At 48.4% G+C, this 27,893-nt stretch overlaps 1 protein-coding gene across 4 annotated transcripts in view; it reads right to left on the bottom strand.

Annotated features, from left to right (window-relative positions):
* Window positions 1-483: 483 nt before the first annotated feature.
* Window positions 484-27,893, bottom strand: part of CHFR (checkpoint with forkhead and ring finger domains) — a 32,856-nt gene continuing 5,446 nt past the window's right edge. The window contains exons 3-19 of one of the 4 annotated variants that reach the window (XR_012377301.1): window positions 24,287-24,386; window positions 21,094-21,203; window positions 20,155-20,214; window positions 19,796-20,005; window positions 14,641-14,808; window positions 13,039-13,198; window positions 11,919-12,073; window positions 11,667-11,829; window positions 9,552-9,694; window positions 8,416-8,532; window positions 7,276-7,359; window positions 6,491-6,561; window positions 5,490-5,577; window positions 3,266-3,373; window positions 2,850-2,922; window positions 1,345-1,699; window positions 484-1,026 (exon numbers count right to left, since the gene is read on the bottom strand). Coding sequence is in view for 3 of the 4 variants with exons in the window: in XM_025861619.1 (XP_025717404.1) it covers window positions 1,657-1,699; window positions 2,850-2,922; window positions 3,266-3,373; window positions 5,490-5,577; window positions 6,491-6,561; window positions 7,276-7,359; window positions 8,416-8,532; window positions 9,552-9,694; window positions 11,667-11,829; window positions 11,919-12,073; window positions 13,039-13,198; window positions 14,641-14,808; window positions 19,796-20,005; window positions 20,155-20,214; window positions 21,094-21,203; window positions 24,287-24,386 (1,853 nt within the window). In the remaining variant the exon portion in view is untranslated. Of the gene's footprint in view, window positions 1,700-2,849; window positions 2,923-3,265; window positions 3,374-5,489; window positions 5,578-6,490; window positions 6,562-7,275; window positions 7,360-8,415; window positions 8,533-9,551; window positions 9,695-11,666; window positions 11,830-11,918; window positions 12,074-13,038; window positions 13,199-14,640; window positions 14,809-19,795; window positions 20,006-20,154; window positions 20,215-21,093; window positions 21,204-24,286; window positions 24,387-27,893 lie in introns of all 4 variants that reach the window. The other 3 variants (XM_025861619.1, XM_025861621.1, XM_025861622.2) reach the window with 3 other exon arrangements.

Below are 27,893 nucleotides of genomic sequence, written 5' to 3'. Positions count from 1 at the left end.
CAGAGTTGGCCCTGCACCGGGGACCCGCAGTCTAACATGACACGTGTCCTTCCTTCATGGAAGGATCCAGTACAGCCCAAGGGAAGTCCCATGTTCTGTTTTAACCTAGGCTTAAAAAGCTGGCATAGTCCTTAAGAGCCACGCCTTTGTTCTTACTTTTTTGGGAGGGAAGGGGGTGGTGAGGCAGGACCCTAAGACGTGGAGAGCAGGCCTCTCTCCGCACAGGCTGAGCCCGGGGCTTAGACACGAAGTCACAGCTCCAATGTGCAACCAAAAGGCCGTCACTTGGGGCTGCTGGAGCCACGAGATCCTGGGTCTGTTCCCTTTTCACCTGGGCCCCAAGCCCGCGTCACACGTGGCTCGTCCGAGAGCGGGGCCACCAGCTGGGCTCTCAGGAGCAGCAGCCAGTCACTAGCAGCGCCGGTAGCCTGCCCGCCACGACAGGAGGGGCAGCACGTCGCAGCCGACACGCAAACCAATGCGGAGGGGAGAGAAACAGACACGGCTTGTTTATTAGAATGCAGGGAGGAGGCGGCCTCTTCCACAAACAGAGCGCTGCTTCTCAGAGTCTGTATCAAGAGCAAGACAACAGTTGAAAATCCTATTCCTGAGAAGAAGCAAAAAGTTACAATTTTGCAAACAAAAATAACATATTATTTCAACAAAAGATAAAAAACTTTTTTTTTAACGAACAAAATTTCAAGTATTATTCCAGATGACATGGCAAACCCAACGCAGGACAGGCCTCGTGGGAGCAAAGGGTTCTCGTACTTCCAAGGAAGGGTTGCTCCAGGTGGGCGGGGGCACCACCAGGGCTGACCCTGCCCGGCAGGAAGAAATGAAGATCGTGGGGCAGCTCGGCAGGGCCTGCAGCTGAGCTGACAGAGCGAGAAGCATACACCAAGGCTTTGCTCCACAGCAGGCCTAGGGTGTGGCACCCCAACTTCTGCCCTCTTAGGACAGGGCCACGCACTTGATGCTGGGTGTCTAGGGTTAGCAGTTCTGGACATCTGATTTTTTCTTTTTCTAATAAACAGAAACATATGTTTATTCTTTCAAATGCCCTACTATTCCAATTTTAGTCAATTTGTAAATTATAAATTATATTACTTGTGCTACCATTTGTGATAAATCTCACTAGAAGATAAGCACCAAACCTATTACAAAAAAGCCTAAGCCGCCGTGGCCGTCCCCGCAGCGGGGGCGCTCGGGTATGCCCTGCAGGCTGTAAACTTTTGATCCCTTTCCCTTAAACAGCAGACTTTCCTTTTTCTCCCACGGAAGCTTCCTTGAAGAGAGAGGTCTGTTTGAACCATAGTTCTGGGAAAGGTATAAAGAGCAAACCTGAAGGTCATCGCCTCAATGGGAGGGCACAGCTGAGAGCAGTTCTTCGGGCGGAAGTGCTCTGGGCGCCCGAGCTCAGGGGAGGGGCGGGTCGTGCCGCGCGGCCGCCCAGGCCACTGGGGCAGGGGTGGGAGCGGGGCGTCTTGCTAAGGCCTCACTCCACAAGAGGAGTCACACTACAGGGCCGGACGCGGACACCCCCAGCACCCCTGAAGGGCGGTAAAATGCCCTTAAAATGTCTGTATCCAGTATTTTCTGAAACGTTGTCATTGACCTCCAATACCCGCAAGCCACCTGGTGCCTCCTAGATGCTTAGTTCTTGAACCTTGTCTGTTCACAGATATGATTGAATCTCCTGCAGGGAGAAAAGAGTGAAATTACACACGTATTCACATAAGCGGATCCTGAAGTCACCCGCTGGAAGTATCTGATGAAGAGCTGACTGCATACGGGGTGGCTCACAGAGGCACGTTTATAGTACCAACAAAGAAATTAATCCCTACGGCAGCCTTCTTTTTCCTTTTTAAATTTTAAAAAGTCAGACATTTTTAGGTCATTTTCCTAGAGAAAAGACTCAAAGACTCAAAGCCTCCTCAGTGTCCCCATGGCTCCAGGGGCCACCCCGCGGGACAGACAGACTCGCCTGCTGGGAGACGGCACCACCACCTCCCTTTGTGAAGAGCAGGGCATCCCCAGAGGAAGACAGGTATGTCTTTGCTACCCTTATCCATGTTTTTATTAAGAAAGATTAGCAAGTTACTAGTAAAATTTCTTTCCCTATAATGAAATGGTCTCCTTGACACTGTCTACGCTCAACTACAAAACAAGGTTTTTATTCCACAGAATCAGTCTTTGAGGGAGGCTTTACTTGGGTCCTTGTCACCTGCACTAAGGACACACTCTCAGTGACTCTGATTTGAACCACGAATGACTGGGGATCATAGTAGCCTCAAACAGCATCAGTCCGTGACTGGTTCACATCATCACCTCACCTACACCTACAGACGACCCCACGTGGCAATGCAGATGTCACTGTGAGCTGGAAATGCCCAGTGAGAGTCACTGAGTTAGAGCCATCACATATACCTGCTCAAGGCATGAAGACAGACCCAAGGCACCAGGACTTCTGAGCTGGGGGCTCAGAAGTTCTCAGTGACCACAGCCACCAATTAAGAAAGTGCTAACCCTCCAGTGTATCAGCGGGGAACGGCAGCTGCGTTCTGCAGAACACAGAAACGACAGCACTACTTTATACACCACGTGACTTTAGACAAACAAAATGACAAAACTAGTATATTTACAAGTAAATAATTAACTAGTTCATAAACATTCCTAAAAGCTGAGGTATCAACTTGCCAAAACACTTAAAAGAAAAAAATCACCTTCCTGTTAGGAAAACGGGGGTGTGCCTTTCTGCAGGAGGACCATTTTGGCGCCCCTTTCCCAGCCCTGAGGACCTGTGCCGACACTCGTGCCCCCGGCCTAGCAGAGCGTGTCTCACTCACATTGCGTGGTGGGCCTTCACCTGAGTGCGGCAGTTGCGGCCCCAATAGCAATCAGGACGGGATGTTACAGCCACTAGGAAGAGAAAAAATGATGTATCTGTAATGCACATCACACTCACAAGCTCAGCTACATGAATTTAAGTAAAGACCCAAGGGGACAAACAGCAGGAGAAAGGCATCGCATTTTGTCATGCTTTATAACTAGTGTCCTTGGCCTGTTCCAAGATTTCAGGAAAGGAAAAAAGTTTAATTGAAAACCCAGTTTAGGAAGTAAGACTAATACCCAGTTTTGTCCCTGCTGAGGCAGACATCCACTAAGAACACGGAGCAAAGGCCCAAACAGAGTACCTATTACATGAAGGAACACAGAAGCCAATCTAGGCAGAATTGCGTTGGGGGTGAGGGGGCTTCCTTACCTGGCAACTCGGAAGCAGGGATGTTCTGCCGATATTGGTAGGTCAGCTCTCGGAAGCTCCGCAGGCCACAGCAGTAACACAGCACGGTGTTCCCCGTGATTCTGTAATCTGCAAGGAACGCAGCCTCATGTGGGCATGCCAGTCAGCACGCAGGCTCATGTTTCCAGAATGGCAGAACAGCTGTGGCCTTGCAAAGGAGTGGGAAACCCAGCACTGATCCACACAGGGGGCAGAGACAGGGGCCAGACATTCAGAAAACAAGAAGGAAACCGACCTATTTCCTCACAACAAAATAAATCCACGTGGATAAAAAAAATTCAAATATCTTAAAAATTTTAAAAAGTACCGAAACGAATGAATAGTATTCTAAGTATGTCACAAAAACCAAACAGCACACAGGAAAGGACTTGTAAATCTGAATACCTACAGCTTAAACAGCACAATGGAAACACATACACCAAAGGCAAAATACTAATCAGTTAGTGGAAAACCATGCGCAACACAAACGATAACCTGTTGCACTAACTTTATATGACAAAGATTTCCTACCAACCCAGACCCCCAAATCCAGACAGCCTAGTATGGGCCAAGGTCACAACAAGCCAGCGAACCATGAAAGAAAAAGATCTTCAATTCTGTTAATGTTCCAACACGGGCAGACAAACGACAATACGTCCAGTTTGCCTGTTCTGTATTTACAAGACTGCAGGGCAACCAGGCTCAAGAAGATGCTGGCCTTCACACCTGAGGCATGTCCTTGAGCAGGAAAGTCACTATGGCAAAGTCCCAACTGTGCTGAGTGCTGTCCAACAACCCTACTTATTTATCCAAATGGAACAATTTCTCAAGCCTAACACACTGTATGCTCACTCAGCAGCTACAGTGCTGACTCAGAGTGAAAAGGAGAAAAAAATCCCTTAATATCCTCTACTCATGAATCGGCAAAATAAACCATGGTATTGGAACACTACGTAATAAAAATCAAGGTATACGGCTGAGCAAACAGGCTACAGAACAGCGCAGGTGGTAGGGCTTCATTTACGAGGATGGTGTGCCCATGTGGGCAGGTGCACAGGCCATGCAAGGATCGTCACTGCGTGCTCAGGTGCTGGGATTCCCACTGATGTTCACTTATCCTTCGTGCCTCATGTCTTTGTGAGTCATGTCATCCTTAGAGTAGTCCTTAAGAAGCTAACGGAGCTCAGGCTCAGACGACAGGTCTGGGCAACCCCAGGGCTGCTGCAGAGAAGACCTGAGACACTGGTGAGAATGTGTCCACAAGACAGAAACTGCTTAGAAGGAGCCCCAACAACTTCTAAAGTCTTTCATGATAATGTATGTCTCAGAAAGAAGAGTCATTTGGGGCTCCTGGGTGGCTCAGTCGGTTGAGGGTCCGACTCGTGGTTTCTGCTCAGGTCTCAAGTCATGATCTCAGGGCTGTGGGATCAAGCCCCGCGTTGGGCTCCACGCTCAGTGGGGAGTCCGCTTGGAATTCTTTCCCTTCCTCCCTCTCCCTCCGTCTTTACTCCTCCCTGCACATATACTCCCTCTCTCTCAAATAAATAAAATCTTTAAAAAGATTTTATTTATTTGAGAGACAGAGAGTGAGAAAGCACGAGAAGGGGGAGGGTCAGAGGGAGAAGCAGACTCCCCGCTGAGCAGGGAGCCCGATGCGGGACTCGATCCTGGGACTCCGGGATCATGACACGAGCCAAAGGCAGTCGCTCAACCAACTGTGCCACCCAGGCACTCCATAAATAAGTAAAATCTTAAAAAAAAAAAAAAAAAAAAAGCCATTTGATTTTTTTGCAGCCCCCTCCCAAAGTGACAAAAATCACATTTCACAATGTCCTGGGTGTCCCTGGGAGACAGGGCAAGCCTACACCCCATCACCAACACACCAAGCGAGAGGCCAATGAGGGCCCCGAGAGTTTGCTAACAACCAGCCAGCCCCGGGACTTCCATGCTGACAAAGGTGGAGCCCCAGTCTCTTCAGCTGGGGCCCGCCCTTCCCCATGGCAGAGAAACCCTGGAATAGGTCATGTGGGCTCAAACCGAACTTTAAATAAAGAAAACCAAAAGTATGAGCACCTCCCTATCTGCCTCTGTCAGGCTGGGTGGAGGGCGAGGCTGTGCGTGTGGGAAGGCAGCACAGGTTCTACTGTGTTACAGGAGGCAGAGGCACCCCCTCTGCAGAGAGGGGAGCAAGTGCAACGATGCTTACCAGACAGTAAAAACGCTCCCCTCTGCAGAGCCACCAGACTTTCAGTCAACATATTTTTCCATGTCAAACCCCTGGTTGCCAGGTAATTCTGTGACAGGGAAGAAGGGAAATCTTAGATACTAGCTTGGGAGAAGAAATACTAAAATGACAATAAGGCAGAAGTTTCATAAAAGGCCCCTGAAGGTGGGTAAAGCCACAGCCCAGGCAAGCTAAACATGGCAGGGATTTGTATCAGGAAGCCGAGGGGGAGTGCTGTGTGCGGTTGTGGGGGTCTGCTTCCAAGACCACAGGACACCTGGGACAGCCCGAGGACCAGGCTGCCCGAGCCTGACATGGTAACACTTAGCTCACCACCTAGTTCACAAGGGTTCTTGTCTGAGATGCTCTCTCAGAGCCTCAAAAGGAGGGCTAACTTCAGAACTCTGAACATGTGAGTTACCACACTCTCTAAAATTCTGCAAAGACATTCCTAGCACAGGAGTGGTGGGACACCCAACCTTGGCCAGAGCAGCTCCAGGGCAGCAACAGGCCCATGACCACATAAGGAAGTGTGGAGGGTTTGGATCTACATTCTGCCCTTCAGACACACAGAGCTGCTTGGCTCCTTCTGTGCGAACCTACAAGAAAGCACCACGTAGACATCTAACCAGAATGCAGTGGTGCCGAGGAGTCGGGCCAGCTTCCTAAAACATGGGAAGGAAAATACCAGAGAGGAGGAAGTCGGAGAGAGGCCCTGCTTCCACTAAAGGGCCGGCCCACTCCCCACCCAGACCCAGAAACTCTCTGCAAGGGACAAACAGGCACTGGAGCCAATTCCTGTGGATTTGTGGCATAATGGGCATGAAGGAAATACCTCCTTTCGGGAATGTGGGGAACACAGAAAAACACCCACGTGGTACACTCAGTGGCAATACTAGTAAGAGCCATTAGGAGAGCTGAAAACCTTACGGGGGCCTCTCTTGGCCGGAGCCCCACCCACGCCTGTATGGGAAGCCTGTTACCTTGAGGACATCCGACTCGTAGTGGTTATTGCTCAGAACCCCATCCAGACACCTGTCGCCCAGGTCTAGCTCTGCCAAATGGAAGGAAACAAAGTCACCCGTCTTACAGATGTTCTACGAAAGCATCATTCACTCAGACTAAGATAACCAAATTTCCTTTCTTATAGGGTCTAGAAAGAATAAGAAGTTCCATGAACAAAATACAGCTTTAGGGACGCCTGGGTGGCTCAGTCGTTGAGCGTCTGCCGTCGGCTCAGGTCATGATCCGGGGTCCTGGGATCGAGCCCCGCATCGGGCTCCCTGCTCGGCAGGAAGCCTGCTTCTCCCTCTCCCACTCCCCCTGCTTGTGTCCCCTCTCTCGCTCTGTCAAATAAATAAAATCTTTAAAAAAAAAAATACAGTTTTAAAAAGAGAACAGGCAAAATGACTTCCATCCCACTCCTTCCTGCAACGGGCAGCTCTCTCAGTCCCTGCAGCACCTGGTCTGGCGCTGTGAAGACTCAGCACCACGGCCAGGCTGGGCGTCTTTAGTGGTGGCGTTCCTTGCCCATAAGGAAACCCTCCCGACTGAACTCAGCATCCCGGTGGTTGTTCTGTTATTGCTTGGTTTTGAGCTAGCACAGAGTGACACTTCTAAACGTCAAACATAGGCAGCATGTCAGGAAAAAGTAGAGTCACTAATGGTGGCCTCCCCCAACTTGGGCCACACTACCCCGTCACCACCCTCAAATGCACCGAGAGAATACGCAAAGGCTAAAGCCAGCCAGCTGAAGCACCGGCATTACCACAGAATGGGGCCAGACAGCCGAGGCAGCCGGGCCGGGCACAGCCCCAGTACAGGTGGCAGAAAGGCTGCAGGCAAACGGCACCTGCGGACACAGCACAACCGCTAGTCAGGCCATCTCAGTGAAGAACAAACTCAAATAACCGTTAAACACATGACAAACTCAATTTTAAACATCAATCCCAAAGTTGTAAATTAAAGCACTGTATTTCCTTTATTACATTTAAAAGTGACACATGATAGGGGCACCTGGGTGGCTCAGTCGGTTGGGGGTCCAACTCTTGATTTTGGCTCAGGTCATGATCTCAGGATCATGAGACTGGACCCCGTGCTGGGCCCCCTGGTCAGCAGAGAGTCTGCCTGAGATTCTCTCTCTGCCCCTCCTCTGCCTCCCCCACCCCCCACATGCACGCACTCTCTTTAAAATAAATAAAAGGGACGCCTGGGTGGCTCAGTTGGTTGAGCACCTGCCTTCAGCTTAGGTCATGATCCCAGGGTCCTGGGATGGAGCCCTACATCGGGCTCCTTGCTCACTGCTTCTCCCTCTGTTGCTCCCCCTGCTTGTGTGCGCACATGCGCACTCTGACAAAATAAATAAAATCTTAAAAATAAATAAATAAATAAATAAATAAGGGGCGCCTGGGTGGCTCGGTCGTTAAGCGTCTGCCTTCGGCTCAGGTCATGATCCTAGGGCCCCGGAGATCAAGCCCCACATCGGGCTCCCTGCTCAGCAGGAAGCCTGCTTCTTCCTCTCCCGCTCCCCCTGCTTGTGTCCCCTCTCTGGCTGTCTCTCTGTCAAATAAAAAATAAAAATCTTAACAAAGTGACACGTTATAGAAATATCATGGTCCTGATGTGGGGACAAATGTCAGATGCAGACTTCAGAAAGAGAACCACCCATACGTGGAAACTTGGTGTATGACAGGCGTGGGTTATCAATTGATGGAAAAAGACGGTTATTCAACACGATTGCACAGAGACAACCGATTCTGCAGATGAGAAAACACAGCCATGTCTTTACTTCACACCATGCACAGCAGTCAACACTGTTTTGAAACCTGAGCCTAGAAGGATCCACAGGAGAGGCTCCGTGGTGGGGAGGTTGCTCAGGCAGGCAGCGTAGGTGCACACCCTTACTCACACTGCTGGGGGGCGATGCGGGGGTCCTGCTCACGTTCTGCTCTCCGGTCTGGCATAGGCTCGAAGCAGCAGGTGCATATGGCATGGCTGCCTTGCAGGGCACACACATAATCCTGGGCTGCAGAACAGACAGCATATTCAGGCGGCACGTATCGGGACACAGGCAGAAAGAACAGGTTAGACCCACATCTAGGGGAGTGGCTGGAAAGCACACAAGGAGACTGATCCACGAGAAAACCCAGGGAGAACTCAGACCTGTTTTCTTAAGTGGCCAAATGATAGCCTACCATCTAAAAGAAGCACTTTAAAATAAAATGAAAAATAAGCAAAGCAACTTTTTGGTTCAGCGGTTGTAGCAAGATTTCAAAGATCACTTGAAGGTTTTCTAACATTTCCTTAGGCCATAAAGCACATGCCATAAAACAATAAAGCAAGTTCTAAATTAATCTGTCTTCCAAATAAACAAGTGACAGGCCTGGTGGGCATGACTGGCTGACCCCACCTCAGGAGCTGTGTCCACATAGCCCAGCCCCCAGACACTCCATGGCCACATAGGAGGCTCCGACGGTGCACACACACTTACTACAGGCCCCGTCCCACCGGGGACTTCATCTGCAGCCTGAAAACGATGGAGCCCACCTGAGGAATGGCAAAGTTGGGAAGTGACCAGGTGCTGGCCATCCCTGTCCACAGGGCCTACGGGAACCGACGGAGACAGCCACGGCATGGCGTCATGGCAGATGGCTGTAACACGGCTCTGGGTCACAATCCTGGGTCACTGGCCTCGTGACAGGCTCTAAGAAGCTAGGCCTTACGCGGCCATTAACTACAGAATGGCCAGGGCCAAAAATGTGGATTCCACCTGTCCTCTTTCCCTTTCTTGATGGCATCTGGCCCAAATGTCAGGCTTAGGACTGAACCCCCAGGACTGTCCAGGAGCAGAGGTCCATGAGAGAACAAGTTCACTCTCTGGTTTCTTAGCCCAAAACAGACTAGGAGAAGCAACAGGTTACGAGAGGTGGCAGACCATGGAGGCAGGGACAGGAGCTGGGCAGGAATGGGAGAGGAGTCCACAGGAATGACAGCTGCATCCTGGGTGGTCACAGTAGGACGACAGCACGGAAGGGGGCGTCTCACCTGTCGTGACACTGGTGGATGTGGACGGTGTATCCCCAGGAGCCGGTGCTGACCCTGGCTCGCTGCCAGGCCCTGGGCAGGGGAGGGACTGCCCCGCCTGCCTCCGGTACTCGGGGCACTGTCTGCATACTATGTACGGCTGGCTGCAAGGAAAGCACACGAACCACACGAACACCTGGAGTGCAGAGAAGCAGGGTGACCCCTGCTCACAAGCATGTGGGTGGTGGTGGCCATGCCCCTAGCCCTGATGACAAGACCAGATCCAGATCCCAAGCCTGAAGGCGTCTTCTCTGCTCACTGTCCCCCACTTCACACCTCAGCTCTTCACCAGCCGCTGCCGCCCAGTCAGTGCTCACCCCAGAAGAGCAGCAGTTAGAGGGCTCTGTTCCTCACCACCCTCATCCCCCTTGGCGGTTCCTAGCATACGGAGACACATCCTGCCCACCCCTTGCTTCGGCATAGCATCCCCCAGAGCCTGGCCGCTCGGTCCCCACGCGGGGCAGGACGCACTCTCACAGGTTCGATGCTGGGCGAAGCTGTGAACTACATCCAGAGGCAGACCCAGCTTGCACAGCACACTCAGGACTTGCACCCTGGGCACCGAAGAAACTGCATTCAAATCAGAGCACCTTTTGTGCCACAGTTGAATGCTGCTGTCCTCTAGGGGCTTCCCGACCCGGCAGCTGAAGCCCTGCCCCACCTAGCTTTATGCACTTCAGCTGAACTTTCTAAAAACACAGACAGTAAAAAGAATCCACAGGAAAGAGAGACACAGACTCTGCCCTCATCTCAGTCAGAGGATGCCTTCCTGGGCCTGCCTCCAACAGCAGGAGCCAGTGAGGGACGGGGTAAGACCTAACTAGAAAAACACAGTGAGAAAATACTCAACTTCATTTAGGAACGAGATGGCCTTCATCCCGGGCAACACCAAGTGCAGGCAGGGTTTCCTGACACCCTTCCACAAACCTTTCTAACGGACACTGGATGACACGGGTGTCAGGTCCAGCCAGGCACCCCGCCGCAGGCTCTCTGACCTGACCACTCTGCCATTACTTACCTCCGTCAATTAATGGACATGTACACAAAACTGTAACTGCAGTTACAGTAACTCTAACTAAAACTTCAGCACGGCTTAAGTCAGAATACTAGAAATTCTATAAAACCATATGTACAGTATAATCCCATCTTTATAAGAGTATTTATTTCTAAGCATATCACGTTTTACTTACTTAACAAAAGAAGTATATGTCGCTACATATATGAGTGGCCAGAAGAATACACAATAAAATGTTCACGCTAAAGTGATTTTTGTTTTCTTCTTTTGGCTTGGCCATCATTTGCTAAATTTTACAAAAAGAAACAAAAGATAGTACATTTGGGAGGTTTGATTTTTGTCTTTCTAAATGTGATGGCCTCCATCTGAAACTCAGCCGGTGCACTTCTGAGTCAGGAAACAGTGGCACTGTAGAGTAGCCAATATAAGGTCCCGCAGGACTGCGTCCTCCCAGCCAGGTGGCCGAGGCTTCCCTACGGTACTGTCCTGACAAACGATAATAATGCAACTCACAGGGTAGGACTCGATGCTCACGAGATGCGCTACAGCCTAAGTGCGCGTATGTGGGACAAAGAACATGTTAAATCGTGACGCCGTTGTAGCCGGTGCATCAAGGCACTTGACAAGGTGTCAGCAAATACCAGAGTGTGGGGCGTGGTGGTCTTCACTTTAGAACAGACGCCAGTCAAGCCATTCATTAGCCAGAATACCTTAAACTCAAAGGGTGCTGTGTGTCAATTACATCTCAATAAAGCTGGAAATAAATACAGATAAATAACAGCAAAAAATAGATGTTTCGTGTATACCTGAAAAGGGAGGGGGGTACTGGAGCAGGCAGGGTGGCAAATACCCACCCCAGTCAGCTGAGTGAGTGGCTGTCCTTGGCCAGCGCCCACCCCAGCCTTGCCACACTCAAGGCAGGCAACATCACTAGTTGATGTCACCCATGAGAAGCGAGGCCAGACCACGCAGGAGCTGGTCTGCTCAGTGCAGAACCTGGACTCGGACTCCGTGCTGCCTGCCCAGCTCCCTGCCCTACTCAGAGCCAGGCGGAGGCTCACCTAACGTCCGAGGATTCGCTGTCCACATCTGACAGCTCCAGCAGGTCCTCTGAACTGCCCTCCTCGTCAGAGAAAGACCTCCTAACTTTGGGCTGCAGCATGTCTTGAGTGATCTTATTCCTGGCAGCCATGCTCCGCACATCTTCCTCGCTGCGACTCTTGTCTGGAAGGCAAAAGACATGGCTCTCCTGGCTGAGGGGCCCCTGGAGAGACACCCACAGTCTCCAGGAGCTGGGCAGGCTCCCCACTTGCCTGGGTGCTGGAGAAGGTAGGCCTCCACCAGGTTGTTCAGGATGTGGTTTTTACAGATCCTCTCGACTGGACAGCGGCAGGTGGGGCACAAGGTGGAGCGCTCCATCCAGCCTGAGTAGCAGGCTGCACAGAAGGTGTGCATGCAGGGCTGCAGGCTGAAGGCACAAGGACAGGTCTTCAGACGCCCCCGCAGAGCACTCGCTGGTGGAGCATCTGTCTGCCAAGCCGCAGCAGCCCCCCAGATGCCAGGGCACATGGGGCATGGCCTGCCTGGAGCATGAGAAGCAGGGACCCCAGTTCATGCTGCCTCTTTCCCCATAGGAGGATGTGGCCTTGCTCAGGCTGAAGGTTGGTTACAAAACAGAAAAGTGAGCAAATTACCCACCCCCCGCCGAGCTCACTTGACTCAGCAGAGCCTAGAACCCATGCTTCTCGGGGTGCTACACCCACCTGCATATGGGGCCCGCTGCTGGCGGCATCTGCATCCTCAGCTAAGAGACTGGGAATGCCACCTGCCTTCCACAACCCACGTGAGCACCGGTTCCCGTGTGAGAACAGTGTTCAACCTCAACTACTTTAACTTGGTCCTCGTTAATGAAAAGAAACCAAAGTGACAATCTGTGCTCCAGAAGGGACAGTAGAGCAGGTTGTGACTCCAGGAATATGAGGAACAGGGGCACTGAGTGTGGAAAAGGCCTGCATTCAAGTGGAAATTCAGATGGCTTTCACTCATAAGTTCCCACAGAGAAGCAAGGAGGGGGGCTCTCCCTAAGCTACTCCTGGGATCCTCATTCTGGGGCACTCCCTCTGTGTTACCTATGACATTCCCTTAAAGCTCGGTACAGTTCTCCTGTTCTGTGTCTGCGGAGCGCCAGGCCACTGGGGTTACATGGGACCTGTGTCGACTGAGGCCATTGCCACATCAGCCTTGTGGGCTCTTCTATAGCCTTGGTTATAGGCACCGGGGTTTGGGTGGGTTGGCCACACAAGAAAATGACAACAGTAGCCTCCACAGCGTCGAACCCGACATGACCCAGAGGCTTGCTTCCCCGTGGCCGCCCCTCCCCTCTCACAGCTGTGATGCTCCTGCAGGTCTCCCTGTGGCGTGTAGCATGCGTACCTCACACAGTCATGCAGCAGGTCTTGGCAGATGATGCACGTGAGTGTCTCCTCCATCTTGTCTGGTTTCACGGCCTCGGATCTGACATTCCCAAGGGTGGTGTGGGTGTCGCTACACTGGTCTGCAACCAACAACTGCAGGGTCAGGTCAGGCTCCCCATCTGTGAGAGAAACGGATGCGTTCTGACCACCACAACCAAGGGAGGAAGAAGCAGATACTGGGTCTTCTTGTTTTATGAACACCTTAACCTACGGATAGAAGACACAGCTCTCGCCAGTGTTTATATTTTAAAGGGCATTTTTAAGAAGGCCTAAAAGAAGTTTCATATTCCAATACACTTAAGTTTTGTTTTAGAAGAACAGTTAATGACATAAAAAGAGGCGCTCGGGTTACATGCTTAAAGATAAAGGCCATTTGTCGCACAATATTTGCGTGTAATGTCATTTTTGTTTAAACAAAAAACGCGACGTGTGTATACACTGGAAAGTACACTCTCTGATGTTACCAAGAGCTGTGAATCTTTTTTTCTTTTCTTCTGCTGGTGTTCTATAGTGCTCAAGTGTTGCTAACCACAGATTAATTTTTATTTTTAATTAAAGAACTATTTGCACACAATTTACGAAGTCAAACATTTAAAAGAAAACAAAAGCAGTAGCCCTCTGCCATGGCCTAACTTCCTCCAAGTTAATAATGACTTTTGTGTTTTTAGCTACTTCTGCTGGTATGGACCTCCATGTTTCTGAACTGTAATGCTTTGTTTGGGTTCATCGATTCTAGACACCATCTCCTGACATCTATTAAGGTGGAGAAGGATTCTACCCCCTGAACCCTACTCGCAGTATTATTATAACGACTGTTGGTTCAGTATATCGTATTTACCTTATGCTTAGGTAAATATTCACTGCTGAGCCAAATAGTATACTACTAATTAAGAAAACTTAAGTTTTCAGGGCACCTGAAACTTAGTCGGTTAAGCATCTGCCTTTGGCCCAGGTCATGAACCCAGGGTCCTGGGATCAATACCCGCATCGGGCTTCCTGCTCTGTGGGGAGCCCGCTTCTCCCTCTGCTCCCCACTTGTACTCTCTCTCTATCTCTCTCAAATAAAATCTTTAAAAAAACAACTTAAGTTTTCTTCCTTATACAATTTTTCATTTTTGCTGGAATAAAAAATGGCCTAATTTTTATTTATTTTTTAAAAGATTTTATTTATTTGAGACAGAGAGAGAGAGATGGGGGGGTGGGGAGGAGCAGACGGAGGAGAAACGGGTGGGACTCGATCCCAGGACCCGGGGATCAAGATCTGAGCTGGAGGCAGATGCTTAACTGAGCCCCCCAGGCGCCCCAGAAAATGGCCTCATTTTTATATTTATTATTTTATGTACTGTTGCTGAGTTTTCCCACACCCTCCCCAAGCCAGTCAATTCAATTTTCCATGCAACACACCCAGTACTCTAGTCCCCTTCCCCAAGGCCCTCCCTTCCAGAGCCTCCTGGTCTCACTGCTACAGGGCAGCCACCGTGCCACTACACATTCCCAAATATTTTTACAGTCTTTTTAACTTTGTCTTTTTAAGTGCAGATTTTTCTCTGAAGACTCTGACCTCCTTTCATTCTCTTCCTGATGGGCTCCAAATCCTCCTGATCCCGGGGTTCTGACATAGAAAAGGATGCTCCCTCTCTGTGTGGGAGAGCGGAAGGAAAGGTGGGGATTTCATCATCTGCCACAGATGGACCACACTCTTTTGGGGAAATGCCTGCACCTCTGGAGCCTGTGAGAAGGACAAACAAGAGAGGTTCTGATTCATCTGCCCGAGAAGGAGAAAGCACGACAGGTGGAGCATCACATATTCAAGTCAGGTCTAGGTAATCCAAGATGCCATATTCTCAATAACACATACTCACTAGAAATACTCAACTACATTTCTTTTTTTTTACGATTTTATTTACTTATTTGATAGAGTGAGTGAGAGAGCACAAGCAGGGGGAACAGTAGAGGGAGAGGGAGAAGCAGGCTTCCCACCGAGCAGGGAGCCCGACACGGGGCTCGAACCCAGGACCCTGGGATCATGACCTGAGCCGAAGGCAGACGCTTAACCATCGGAGCCACCCAGGCTCTCCTCAACTACATTTTTTTAAAAGATTTATTTATTTATTTTGAGAGACTGAGAATGAGAAAGAGAGAGAGAGAGAGCGAGCACATGAGAGGGGGGAGGGTCAGAGGGAGAAGCTGACTCCCCGCCAAGCAGGGAGCCCGAAGCGGGACTCGATCCGGGGACTCCAGGATCATGACCTGAGCCGAAGGCAGACACTTAACCGTCGGAGCCACCCAGGCTCTCCTCAACTACATTTCTTAAATGCATCTGTGCACACTGCTGTGCCGGGTAGAGCTGGGTTAAGTGGCACATTCACGGGGAAAGAAATGCAGACATGTCTGTGGTTGGGATCAGCCCTGGAACGTTTAGTCTAACACGGGGCCAATCCACATGCCAAGTGACGCCACTCACTCACCATGTTGTAACTAATGTCAGCACAGAGGTACACACACCAGCCTCTAAGAGGGAAACAGGCTTCAGAAGACGAGGACATGAGGCCAGACAGAGGAGAGGGGCCGTGAGGTGATAAAGGAGCAGGAGTAACTCACAGGGAAAGTACTGATCTGCATAAGCAAAATGGAAATGAGCCCGGGAGAAAGGTGAGGGGACTTTCCAACAACGTTTATCTGAATAAAGACCTAGTTTATGAAACTACACTACAATACATATGTAGTCTGTAATATTCAAGTGGTTAAGTGTTGTTATTTTGAAAAAGAAAAACTGCCTGATGGCTGCCAAAGGAAAAAGGTTAGAATTGTCTGCGGAGCAAATGAGCTTGGATACCAAGGGAAGAAAAGAGGTGCTGGCTCCTGGCTCTGGTTCTCACTCCCACCATGGGAGGGCCTCCTATGCTCGGTGGAGCTTCTCACTCCAGAATGAAGATCATGATGATGGCACCTCTCCAACAGATCCATGGTGAGGATTAACTTAAAAACTTATAAAAGCAAAAACAAAACAAAACAAACAAAAAAAACTTATAAAAAGCACCTGGCACCCAACCTCACACTTAGCAGGCTGGTTATTTTATTAGTATGTATACACTTAGATACACAGAAACATTTCCCCAACTTTACACAATTGGAGCTAAGCTTTCCATCTTAACAATTTGCTTAAAGCAAAATATTTTGTTTATGATTTTTTTAATTGCACAATATATAAACGCACTGCCCTTTTATGGTAATATTAACAATTAGTATGTGTATACACACACACACACACACACACACACACACACACACACACACACACATTTTCTTTATCCATTCACCCATCATTGGACGCTTAGGTTGTTTCCATGTCTTGGCCTTTGTGAATAATGCTGCAGAAACATGGGGGTGAAGGTATCTCTTTGAGATAGTGATTTTTACCTCCTCTGGATATATACCCAGAAGTGAGATTACTGGGTCAAATGGCAGTTCTCTTTCTAACTGTCTGAGGAACCTCCACACTATAGTTCTCCAGAGCGGCTGCAACAGCTTGCATTCCCACCAACAGGGTAGGAGGGTTCCCCTTTCTCCACATCCCTCGCTTGTGATCCTTTGTCTTTTTGATGCTGGCCATTCTAACAGGTGCGAGGTGATATCTCATTGTGGTTTCTTTAATGAAATTAGAACATCATCGAAAAACTATCAAAACCTAACCACACACATTATACACTGTACTATGTGGAAAAAATTTCTATTGGTAAAGTATGTTTTCTTTATAGGCCAGAGCTCTTTTATGCTTCAATTCTGAAAAACTATTACAATAACCACAAAACGCACAGCTTGGGACTAGAGACAAAGCCTATTTTTATATAGGCTTAGAGCTGGGAGATTAGCACTCAATCTAGAAGGCCCATAGCTTTCCATCTTGTCTTGTGTTCCTACTCGACATGCTCTGGGGCCGCACGCAGGGTCATTGAGTGTCACTTGTACTCCTCTTGGGGCTGCCATCACAAGGGTGAGCCCCTCAGGTGGGTGGAGCCAGCAGCAGGGCAGCACCTGCCCCAACTGTGTAGTGCCTCTGTGGTTTAAAGAACCCAGGTGGTACTATAAATGGCACATGAGCCTACAGAACCTGAAGAACGTCAACCATCTGGGTAATTTTTCAGTAATTTTCTGGCATGTTTTCATCTAGGTAGTATGATCGCCTTTTCTTTTAGTCAGGAGTTTGAAGTAATGATCCTAAAACAGAGTAAGTCAAAGGCCTCGGGAGAAACTGGGACTACAGTTCAGGAGTACCAGGAGACAGACTGGAGGGCCTCTTGTGGTCACTGGCTTGGTCTATGCTGCTGGTTTTCTCTTGGAGGTGGTGGGCGAGACTTAGACAAAGTGCTCACTGTCCGCAGGCTTTTTTGTAACTAAGCATGCCTAATAAGTACCTACGAAGCCCTTTCATGGATGCCCTGAAAAGTCACAACAACACATCAGAATGTTACTGTTCAGATGGGGTGCCATAGATCTGGGGAAAGAGTGAGGGGTCTCGTGTGGAGCACGCTGCTGCTAAGGAATTAGGCTGAGCAAAGGAGGCTCTGGGTAAGGAAGGTGGTAGGTGGTACAAAGCCTTAATGAGGACAACAAATAGGAGAGATGGGGCTGCCTATGTTAAAATGAGCAACAGTATTAGCAAGTAAAAACCAAGTTCTCAAAAATGGAAACAGGTTCAAATAGTGTGGGAGAAAGAAGGCTTCCAGGCTCAGGGAAGCACACTGAGTCCCTGCAGTAAGTTTACTGCCTCTCCTTCCCCAAATCCAACTAAAACAGATAGAAAAATAAGGACTACCTTGTAGCAGTACAGCCAGGTTGGCCAAGGAGTTGGAGGAGTCTTCTGGGAACAATTCCTCTGCTGAGCTGAGCCCACAATAGAGCTCTTTTTACAAAGGCTTTGCTGGTCTCTGCCCCTGAATGTGGCTGTGACAGCTGGAGCTCTGGCAGCCTTCTTGCAACCACAAGATTAAAAGAAGACAAAGAGGCACATGTGAAGGACAGAAAGTGCCTGGTGACATCTTGAGCTGCTGAGCCAGTGCTGGGCTGGGTCTTCACACTCTGTTCTGGGGGCCATGTTTTTCCATTGTTCACAGCCAAACACACCCTCACTGAGATTTAAGAGGGTCTCCGTGCACTACAACGTTTGAGAGTGAAGGAGGGAGGGGCACCTGGGTGGCTCAGCCGGTTAAGCATCCGCTTTTGGCTCAAATCACGATCTCGGGGTCCTGGGATTGAGCCCTGCATCAGGCTCCCTGCTCAGCATGGAACCTGCTTCTCCCTCTGCCCCTGTCCCTCCCTAGCTTATACTTGCATGCTCTCTTTCAAATAAATAAAATCTTAAAAAAACAAGAACAAGAGAAGAAGCATTCTAGGGAAAATGAGAGTTCCCAAAACTAAGTGAAAAAGGCTTACTTCACTGAAGAACATCAAAGAGCTTAATAAACAGGGTAAAACACCATTATCCTGGGTATTGTAAAAATGTCAATTCTCCCTAATCAAAATCTCAAAAAGACTTTTTTTTTTTTTTTACTTAAAAAGATAATCCTAAAGAGAAACTGGAAGAAAAATACAGAAGAATAGCTAAGAAAGTGAACTAAAACATTAACGTATTTAGGGGCTCCTGGGTGGCTCAGTCAGTGAAGTGGCTGCCTTCGGCTCAGGTCATGATCCTGGGGTCCTGGGATCGAGCTCTGCATCTGGCTCCCTGCTCGGTGGGGAGTCTGCTTCTCCCTCTCCTGCTCTGTCAAATAAATAAAATCTTCAAAAAAATTAACATATATAGTATGATCCAATTCACTAAATATATATACATTCCATACCTTAACAATACCTACAAAGAAACGCTCAGGTCACATGGCACCTAGAGATTCTGAATCTTGTCTAGTGACCAGTGAGGAAGGTAAAGAGTTGATGCCATAAGGACCAGTACATATAAAACTGGTTTTAAATTATATGTTACTCCCAGGGTGCTTGGGTGGCTCAGTCGGTGAAGCGTCTGCCTTCAGCTCAGGTCACGATCCTGGAGTCCTGGGATTGAGGCCTGAGTGGGGCTCCCTGCTCAGCAGGAAGTCTGCTTCTCCCTCTGCTTCTGCCCCTGGCTTGTGTGTATGTGCACGTGTGCTCTCTCACTCTCTCTCAAATAAATTAATAAAATCTTTAAAAAATAAATAAATTCTATGTCACTCTGGATGAGCCTTGAAAACATTATACTCAGGGAAAGCAGCAGACACAAAAGGTCACAGAGTACATGATTCCACCTGTATGAAATGGCCAGAAGAGGCAAATCCATGGAGACAGAAAGCAGATTAGTGGTTGCTGGGGAAGGGGCAGTGACTGCTGACGGGTATGGGGTCTCCTTTTGGAGTGATGAAAATGTTCTGGAATTATATAGTGGTATGAATGCACAACACTATGACTATAGTAAAAACCACTGAAGTGTACACTTCAACTGGGTGATTATTATGGTATGTGAATTATATCCCAATAGAACTACAAGAAATACCATGGTACTCTGGTCTCCGACTTTCAGCATTTCTATTGCAGATGGAACAAGACAGCATCTACTACTATAGCAATCTTGCTACTGAGAGCCTGATGCCTGATGACACCTCTGACTTCCTCAGTGGCTTCTCTGTCTGTCTCCGTAGCAACACAGGTCAGAATTACTGACCAGAAAGCAGAGACTCCCGTCTCACCAGAGCTGGAGGAAGGCGCTTGCCCTGCAGAGGTGGGCTCCATGGAAGAGGTAGAAGCCGTGGGGAAGAGGTCCGATGTCGACGTCGATGGCTGTGGTTCCTCAAAGCACGCCTGAGTGGTGGGCGATGACAGCAGGACCTGGGGGTCGTCACCTCGCCCTGCACCTGAGGTATCTTTGGTCACGTGGAACACATTCTCTTTATTAGCTTCTGCAAGCACAGAAGGAGCAGAAAGAGCACAATCAGGGTTCAGGTGGAGCAGCACGACTTCAGGCAAGACATTCCAGCAGGTGAAGCAGCTTTCCTAGTAAGAATCAATAGCCCTTACTCCGCACCCACTGGGTTATGGTCTCACTTACCAAAGGAGTCTTGTGTGATGCCCTGCTTCTCATTTAAAGATTCATAGAGGTATGCCACATCTAAAAGGAAGTGAGCCAAATCAGAAGAGAGTGCCCACGCACCAGCAGGAACGCACTTCCCTCTCCTGCTCCCGTCACCTCAGTCCCTTGTCCTCGTTGACGATGTTGACTTACCAGCTAGTAACAACATTAACCCGTTTGAGGGATTTCAAAACAAGGGACCAAAAGTATCTTAACCAACTTTAAAATAAATAAGCCTCAGGGAAAAATGTCTGGAGCCAGGAGGCAGACTAGGGAAGGCAAAACGATGAGCAGGTGATGAATCTGTGCTTTGCTTGTCATTTCAAACTACCAGAAGGAGCAGACAGAAGACCCTGCCACGGGTCAGGGGCTGGCTTTGACTATGCTGAAGACAACCTGAGAATATTTGCCTTTTTCCAGTTCGGGGGTAACCTTCGAAAGACTCCCTCAACTCTCCTTGTCCTGTATCATTCTTTTTCCCCAAACACAGATACTCAGATCTGGAAAAGCTAAATGGGATCCAGTCAGACGTCTGTTGTCTCCTGTAAGGTCTCCAAAAGCAGAGTGACCCCTGGCCTCCAGCCCCTATTCTAGGTCTTACTCCCCACAACTCAGGTTTCTCCTGCTGTCACCTAGCCATCCCTGTTCACCTCTCCTGGCCCTTTTGAGATGCACAGCTCATGACCGTGGTGGGACTTCTAAGGATGGCTGGGACTCAGACTGCAAGGCCAACACTCCCATTCTTCAACAGACATGACTCACACCAAGAATCTACATCAACCACAAATAAAATGTAGCTAACACGAACATTCCTAAGGTAAACAGCTGCTTCAGCGGACTCTCTTTCAATGACACTTCCCAGCTGCGGCAGGACCTCCCCACCACGAGCCACCCGTCTGTCCACTCCGTCTCTCTTACTGTGTTCTGGCTCATTCTTCCTGTACACCAAGTAGATGACATCCCCCGTCTGCAAAGGGCAAGTCTGCTTCTTAACAACCTTTAGCTTGTTAATTACTGTTCCGTTGGTGCTGTAGAGACAACAAAATTGCAATTTATCCTACTTAAAATAACTTGGGAGTTAAATTTATTTTTCTACCACCACTACGAAAACAATTCAATATTACTGCTTTGAAAATGATAAAACGCTCATAAGAACAATGTAAATATTTAAGGAGCCACATATGCAAGTGCCACACTATAATTCTCCTGAGAAAAAGCTTGCCTGTGCCCCCTCAAACCAGCAACCAATCTCGTCAACATGTCTGCTTTTCCCCATGCCATGTTCTCCTCCATCTGCCTCCTGGTGGACCCTGGACTTCTACCAGCAGCTCTGATTTCCAGCTTCTCTCCCACTTTTGCACTCTGCTCTGTCCACAGATCTACCCTTCCCTCCAGGAGTTTCAACCAGGTCGGCTCATTCCTCAAATCAGCACTGACACCTCTTAAGTAACAGGTTCCAAGTAGCGGCTCAGTTGGTTAAGCATCCGACACTTTTATCTCAGCTCAGGTCTTGATCGTGAGTTCAAGCCCCACATTGGGCTCCACACTGCGAGTGGAGCCTACTTAAAAAAAAGAGAGAGATTGGGCGCCTGGGTGGCTCAGTTGGTTGGGCGACTGCCTTCGGCTCAGGTCATGATCCTGGAGTCCCGGGATCGAGTCCCACATTGGGGTCCCTGCTCGGCGGGGAGTCTGCTTCTCCCTCTGACCCTCCCCCATCTCATGTGCTCTCTCTCTCATTCTCTCTCTCTCAAATAAATAAAAATCTTTAAAATAAAAAGAGAGAGAGAGAGGTTCCGAGCAAAAGCAAATAAATGCCAGGCTATGGACTGGAAGATGGCATGGTCCCTCAGTGGGGGGTCACTCCAGTTAATCAGGGAGCTCAGGTGGAAGAGGGCAGGCTGCTGAGGGGACAGACAGGAGCCTAAATCAGATGAGACAGGGTGGAACAGCACTTCCTGAGGAGGGACTCCGGGGAGACATCTGACAGAAAATCATGAGTGGACCAAGTGCACACCACAGGCACGGGGAACAGAGTACAAGACGAAAACAAACCTCAGCAAGCAAGCACACCGACCCAACTGCAGGCATTCAAACCACCCAAGCTTAACTCTAGGGCTTCACTGCTAAGGCCTCCCGTGGTTAAAGGCCTTATTTTTACACCTGAGCAGATGCCGCTACTTAAGTGTCTGTAAAGGGCCAGAAAGTAAGTAATTCAGGCTGTATGATCACACAGTCTCTGTCCCAACTACTCAGCTCTGCCACTGTCAAAGGAAAGCAGCCACAGACAGGCCCCAATCAAGGGCCTGTGGCTGTGTCCCAGCGAGACTTCACTTTCAAAAGCTGGTGGTGCTCCTCAATACAGCCAGGGTCTCTGCCGCCAGGATTCTCCTCACAATCCATTCTCAGGCTCTTTCTAACCAAAAAAGTCTGATTTTACTCTTCTGCTTAAACCCCCTTGATTACTTCTCACTGTTCTCAGGCTAAAGTCCACACTCCCTAGCACAGACACCAGGGCCTTCCCGCTCCAGTCTGCTGCCTCGCTTTGCACTTGCCATTTACTCTGAGCACACAGGGCCTGCTTGTGCCTCTGGGCCTCAGCCCCTGCAGTTCCTTCTGCCTGGAACACCCTCTTCCCTCCAGCCTCCTCAGCCAAGGAACACGCTGGCCTCTGGAAGCTGGAAAAGGTGGGGAATGGATTCTCTCCTAGAGCCTTCAGAAGCAGCCAACCCTGCCGACACTTTCATTTTAGTCCAATGAGACCTGAGTTAGACTTTGTACCTTCGGCACTATAAGATCATAGCTTTGTGTTGTTTTAAGCCACTAAGTTTGTAGTACTTTGTTACAAGAGCCACAGGAAGCTAAAACCGTCATATGGCCAGTATTGGTAAGCCAGGCCCTGCCAGAGGACAGCTCCAGAACCAGTGCTACGTTATTCTACATCAGGCTGAGAAATAAAGAACTTAGTCTGCTACTTACCAGAAGAGGGGGAAAGGAGCATCATTTCTTCCTAATAAAGGAATTCCTAGTCTTCTATCCCTACAACTGTAGTAACCAATCTCATAGCACTTGACCTTTACAAAAATAAAAATTCATCTGGTTGAAAAGGCATACTCTCAACATACTGCTGGAAGGCCATCTGCCACTTGTACCAGGTTTAAAATAGGCATTCTGACACAGCATTCCTTCCTATAAATTTATCCCAAGAAAATAATCAGACATGAATGCAAAGGGTTTTGGAAGAGAATAATTAGTGTCATTTACAATAAGAAAAAGTCAAAATAATAAATCTCCATCAGTAAAGGAGCTGACAGGTAAATTATTACATAATCATAATGAAAAAGACAAGATGAATCTAGATGCACAGACACATAAGCACTCCATAAATAAAAGTGAAAAAAGCAGACATAATGTATCTAGCAAAACGTCATTAAGACAAAATACATACGTACGTATTTCTAACAGGTGAGTGGAATTTGGGAAAGCTTTTCATTTTTATGTACTACTTATGTTGTATAACAATTTTAGATTTTTTTGACTTAGAGGAAAGAAGTCTAACTTGAATAGGTTATCACTACCTTTTAAGTCTTTCTTCAGGAATATTTTTGCTTTAATTTGAATACATTCAAGACGGGTCACAGACACTGAGGTGTTACTGGAAACCAGAAAATATATTTTCTAATAACTTGACAGCCTAGCGAACTACTGTGTCATAGAAAACAAGCCCTTGGGACACCTGGGTGGCTCAGTTGGTTAAGTGTCTGCCTTCGGCTCAGGTCATGATCCCAGGGTCTTGGGATCAAGCCCCACATGGGGCTCCTTGCCCAGCAGGGGACCTGCTTCTCCCTCTGCCTGCTGCTTCCCCTGCTATGCTCTCTGACAAATAAATTAAAAAAAGAAAAAGAAAAAAAACAAGACCTTGTTTCTTCTCTATAGTCAATGGCTTCAAGAGAAAACAGAAAAGTTCAGAAAGAGGGGCGCCTGGCTGTTTCCGTTGGAGGAACATGTGACTCTTGATCTCAGGGTTGTGAGTTTGAGCCCCACACTGGGTGTGGAGATTACATAAAAACAAAAACAAGAACTCTTTAGAAGGAAAAGTTCAGAAAGAGCTTACCTGGTATCTTCCAGCGACACCTGACCAGATTTTTCATCCACTATAATTTTACAGTGATCTCCAGAGACCAGTTTATTGCCAGGGAATGAAAGGTCACAACCTAAAACAGAAAAAGGATACACACTGGATATGACCATGGGGACTGTGCACAATACCGCCTTTTGCTTATCAAAGCATGTGGTTGAAAATCAGGACCCATGTTGTACGCACTGTAGGAGACAACACCTAATCAAGCAAGAAAGGAAGCAATTTTTTTTAAAAATACTTATTTATTTATTTGAGAGAGTGGGGTAAGGGGCAGAGGGAGAGAGAGTCTCAAGCAGACTCACCCCTGAGCTCGGAGCCAGATGCAGGGCTCGATCCCAGAACCAAGATCATGACCTGAGCTGAAATCAAGAGTCCGATGCTTAACCGACCGAGCCATCCAGGTGCCCCCAGGGGAAGCAATGTTTTTTTTAAGGCTTTTTTTTATTTATTTGAGAGAGAGAGCATGAGATGGGGGAGGGTCAGAGAGAGAAGCAGACACCCCACTGAGCAGGGAGCCTGATGTGGAGACTCGATTCTGGGACTCCAGCATCATGACCTGAGCCGAAGGCAGTCGCTTAACCAACTGAGCCACCAAGGCACCCTAGGAAGCAATTTTTAAAAAAGCATTTAAGTATTAATCCAAAGCAAAGGGAGAGGGACTGTGTCTTGCACCTTTCTGACTCCCCATGACCTAAGGGATACCCACCCCATCAAAAGCTCTGGCTATACACCAAGAGCTTCTTGGTGACGGTTTCACAATGTGCACATATATGCAGCTAGCCTGCTAAAAACAGAAGTTTAAAAAAACTAAGGGGCTTAGTTAAGTAATTCTTCAGTATCTTAACTCAGTCCTTAATTTCTTCTCCGTGTAATCCAAGGTTTCATAAATCATCACAAAATTGAAGCAATAACCAAGAGTCACAGAAAACATGACTGAGCAAATTACAGACACAGGTACATGTTTGAGAAAATTTAAAACAGAAGGGGGTTGCATCTACAGCTGAATATGATCATTATACCCTCATTAAATGCAAGGGGGAAAATCCTCAAATATTTTGTTCTCTCCTTAAACCAAAGGAATAAAAACTTTCAAGAGCTTTTTATTATCTAACCAATTTGCTTATAAATTCATACTATAGCTACTAAGGTTTATAGCTTTATTTTTAATAACCAAACCTGGGAAGCAATACAAGGTCCATCAACCAGTGAATTAAAAAACAAAATGTGGCACATCCAAACATTGGAATACTACACAGCATCAAAAAGAAACACATTACTGGGGTGCCTGGATGGCTTGATCAGTTAAGTGTCCAACTCGTTGTATCAGCTCAGGTCTTGATCTCAGGGTTGCGAGTTCAAGCCCTGCGTTGGGCTCCACACTGGGCGTGAAACAAAGGGAGGGAAACGAATTACTGACACACACAACAGCCTGAAATGAATTTCAAAAGGACTATGTCAAAGGAGAGAAACCATACACAGACTGTGGTGAAATACTGTGTGATTCCTTTTAGATGACATCCTGGAAAAGGCAGAATGATAGGGATAGAAATTGGATGGATGGCTGCCAGAGCTGGGATTGAGAGGTGGCGGCTGATCCAAAGGACCACTAGGGATCTTTCTAAGGTAACAGAAACATTCTGCCTCTTAACAGCAGTGGTGATTCCATTTCTCAAAACTCACTGAATACCTATAAGGGGTGAATTTTACCATATGTGACCTCTATCTCCATACACCTGAAGTATTAGAAATCTTACTTCCACATTATACATTATGGGAAGTGCTTTGTTACATTTATCCAAGGCAAATTTCACCTGTGCTCATGATCTTCCCAGCACACTGAGTATAACCAGCAGGATAGTCTGCTGGCAGCCCCCAACCCAGCACTAGTCACCGTGTCACTGGGATGGGTTTTTAACAAGCTTCTCTACACCTGAATATCAGCATTCTAATTTGGATCCAAGATACTCTGTGCTAAGTTCTATTCTTGGCATTTGCCCTGCTTATCATTCAGTTGGTTAAATTTCTCACAAGGCTGGTGCACACTTCTGCCACTCCCCGAGCACGAGAAGCTCTTTGGGAAGGTGAGGTCTTCATCTCCCTTCCCACATACCAACTCAGCTCTCCCTTTCTCCTCGACATAATGCCTTATATATAGCAGGCATGTTATTGTTTTAAAATAAATATAATCAAGTTCTACAACTCTTATGTGTCTTTCCCAAAATTCCTATGTTAAAAGCTTGAACCCCAATGTAACTGTAGATAGGGCTTGTGAGGAGGCAATAAAGGTTAAATGAGATCATTAGGGTGGGGCCCTAATCTGATAGGGCTGGTGCCTTTAGAAGAAGAGGAAGAGATGCCAAATCTTTGTCTAGCACGGGAAGACTAGCAAAGCAGCCGTCTGCAGTCTGCAATCCAGAAGACGGCTCTCACCAAGAACAAATCAACTAGCACCTTAATCTTGGACTTCTCAGACTTAAGGAACTGTGAAAAATAAATTTCTGTTGGTTAAGCTTCCTGGTCTATGGCATTTTGTTACAGCAGCCTGAGCAGACTAACACAGCAACTTCTTTTTTGCTGAAAAGGTTAATACATTCACCAAAAGGAATTCTAAGAAGATTAACTCAACATGTTTTTGCTCCTTGTATTAACATGCAAAATAATGTTATAATACTGTGTTATAATAACAATGGCCAACATTAAGTGCTCTTAGCCAAGCTCCTTTTAAACATTTCTCAGGTAAGCCCTCAATTATTCTTCAGTGACTCTATGAAGTAAGTACAAAGGTATGGGAAGTTAAGTCCTTAGCCCAAACAAGTTATGTGGTGGTGCCACATTGGAAACAGGGCTTCTGCCCGTCACCAAATTCCTACTACATCAGTTAAAGACAATTAATGCATTTTTCAAAAGTTTCCAATGATGTGGGCGCCTGGGTGGCTCAGATGGTTAAGCGTCTGCCTTCGGCTCAGGTCATGGTCCCAGGGTCCTGGGATCGAGCCCCGCATCGGGCTCCCCGCTCGGCGGAGCGCCTGCTTCTCCCTCTGCCTGCCACTCCCCCTGCTTGTGCTCTCTCCCTCCCTCTCTCTGTGTCAAATAAATAGAGGTTTTTTTAAAGAGTGTGTTGTTTAATTTCCGCTGAATTTTCCAGGCTTCTTTCTATTACTGACTTTAATTTCACTCCATGGAGATCGGAGATGCCCTCTGTAGTAATGAACTTGAAAAGACTGCGCTCTAGGGCTGGGTCCCCCTGGCGCGCCCACTTCACGGAGTTGTAGCAGCTACATCACCGCAGAAAGCACTGAGCAGCGCCCGGGCCGACCAGTAAGCGCACAGACCGCAGCTCCTACACGAGAGCCTCTTGCACTGGAAAAACTGGAGAGCACAGCGGGCCCCGCCCAGGGGCCTTCGCCGGCCTGGGGCGCAGCCTGGCCCGGCCCCCGGCCCCCGGCCCCCCGGCCCCAGCCCCCCGCCCCGGCCCCCCGGCCCCCGGTCCCCCGGCCCCGGTCCCCCGGCCCCCCGGCCCCCCGGCCCCGGTCCCCGGTCCCCGGTCCCCCGGCCCCCGGCCCCCGGTCCCCGGCCCCCC

This window comes from Callorhinus ursinus, unplaced genomic scaffold, assembly GCF_003265705.2.
Source record: "Callorhinus ursinus isolate GAN/ISIS: 27379988/994484 unplaced genomic scaffold, GSC_fseal_2.0 scaffold137, whole genome shotgun sequence".
Taxonomy (NCBI): Eukaryota; Metazoa; Chordata; class Mammalia; order Carnivora; family Otariidae; genus Callorhinus; species Callorhinus ursinus.
This window is presented reverse-complemented; position numbering and strand designations above follow the sequence as displayed.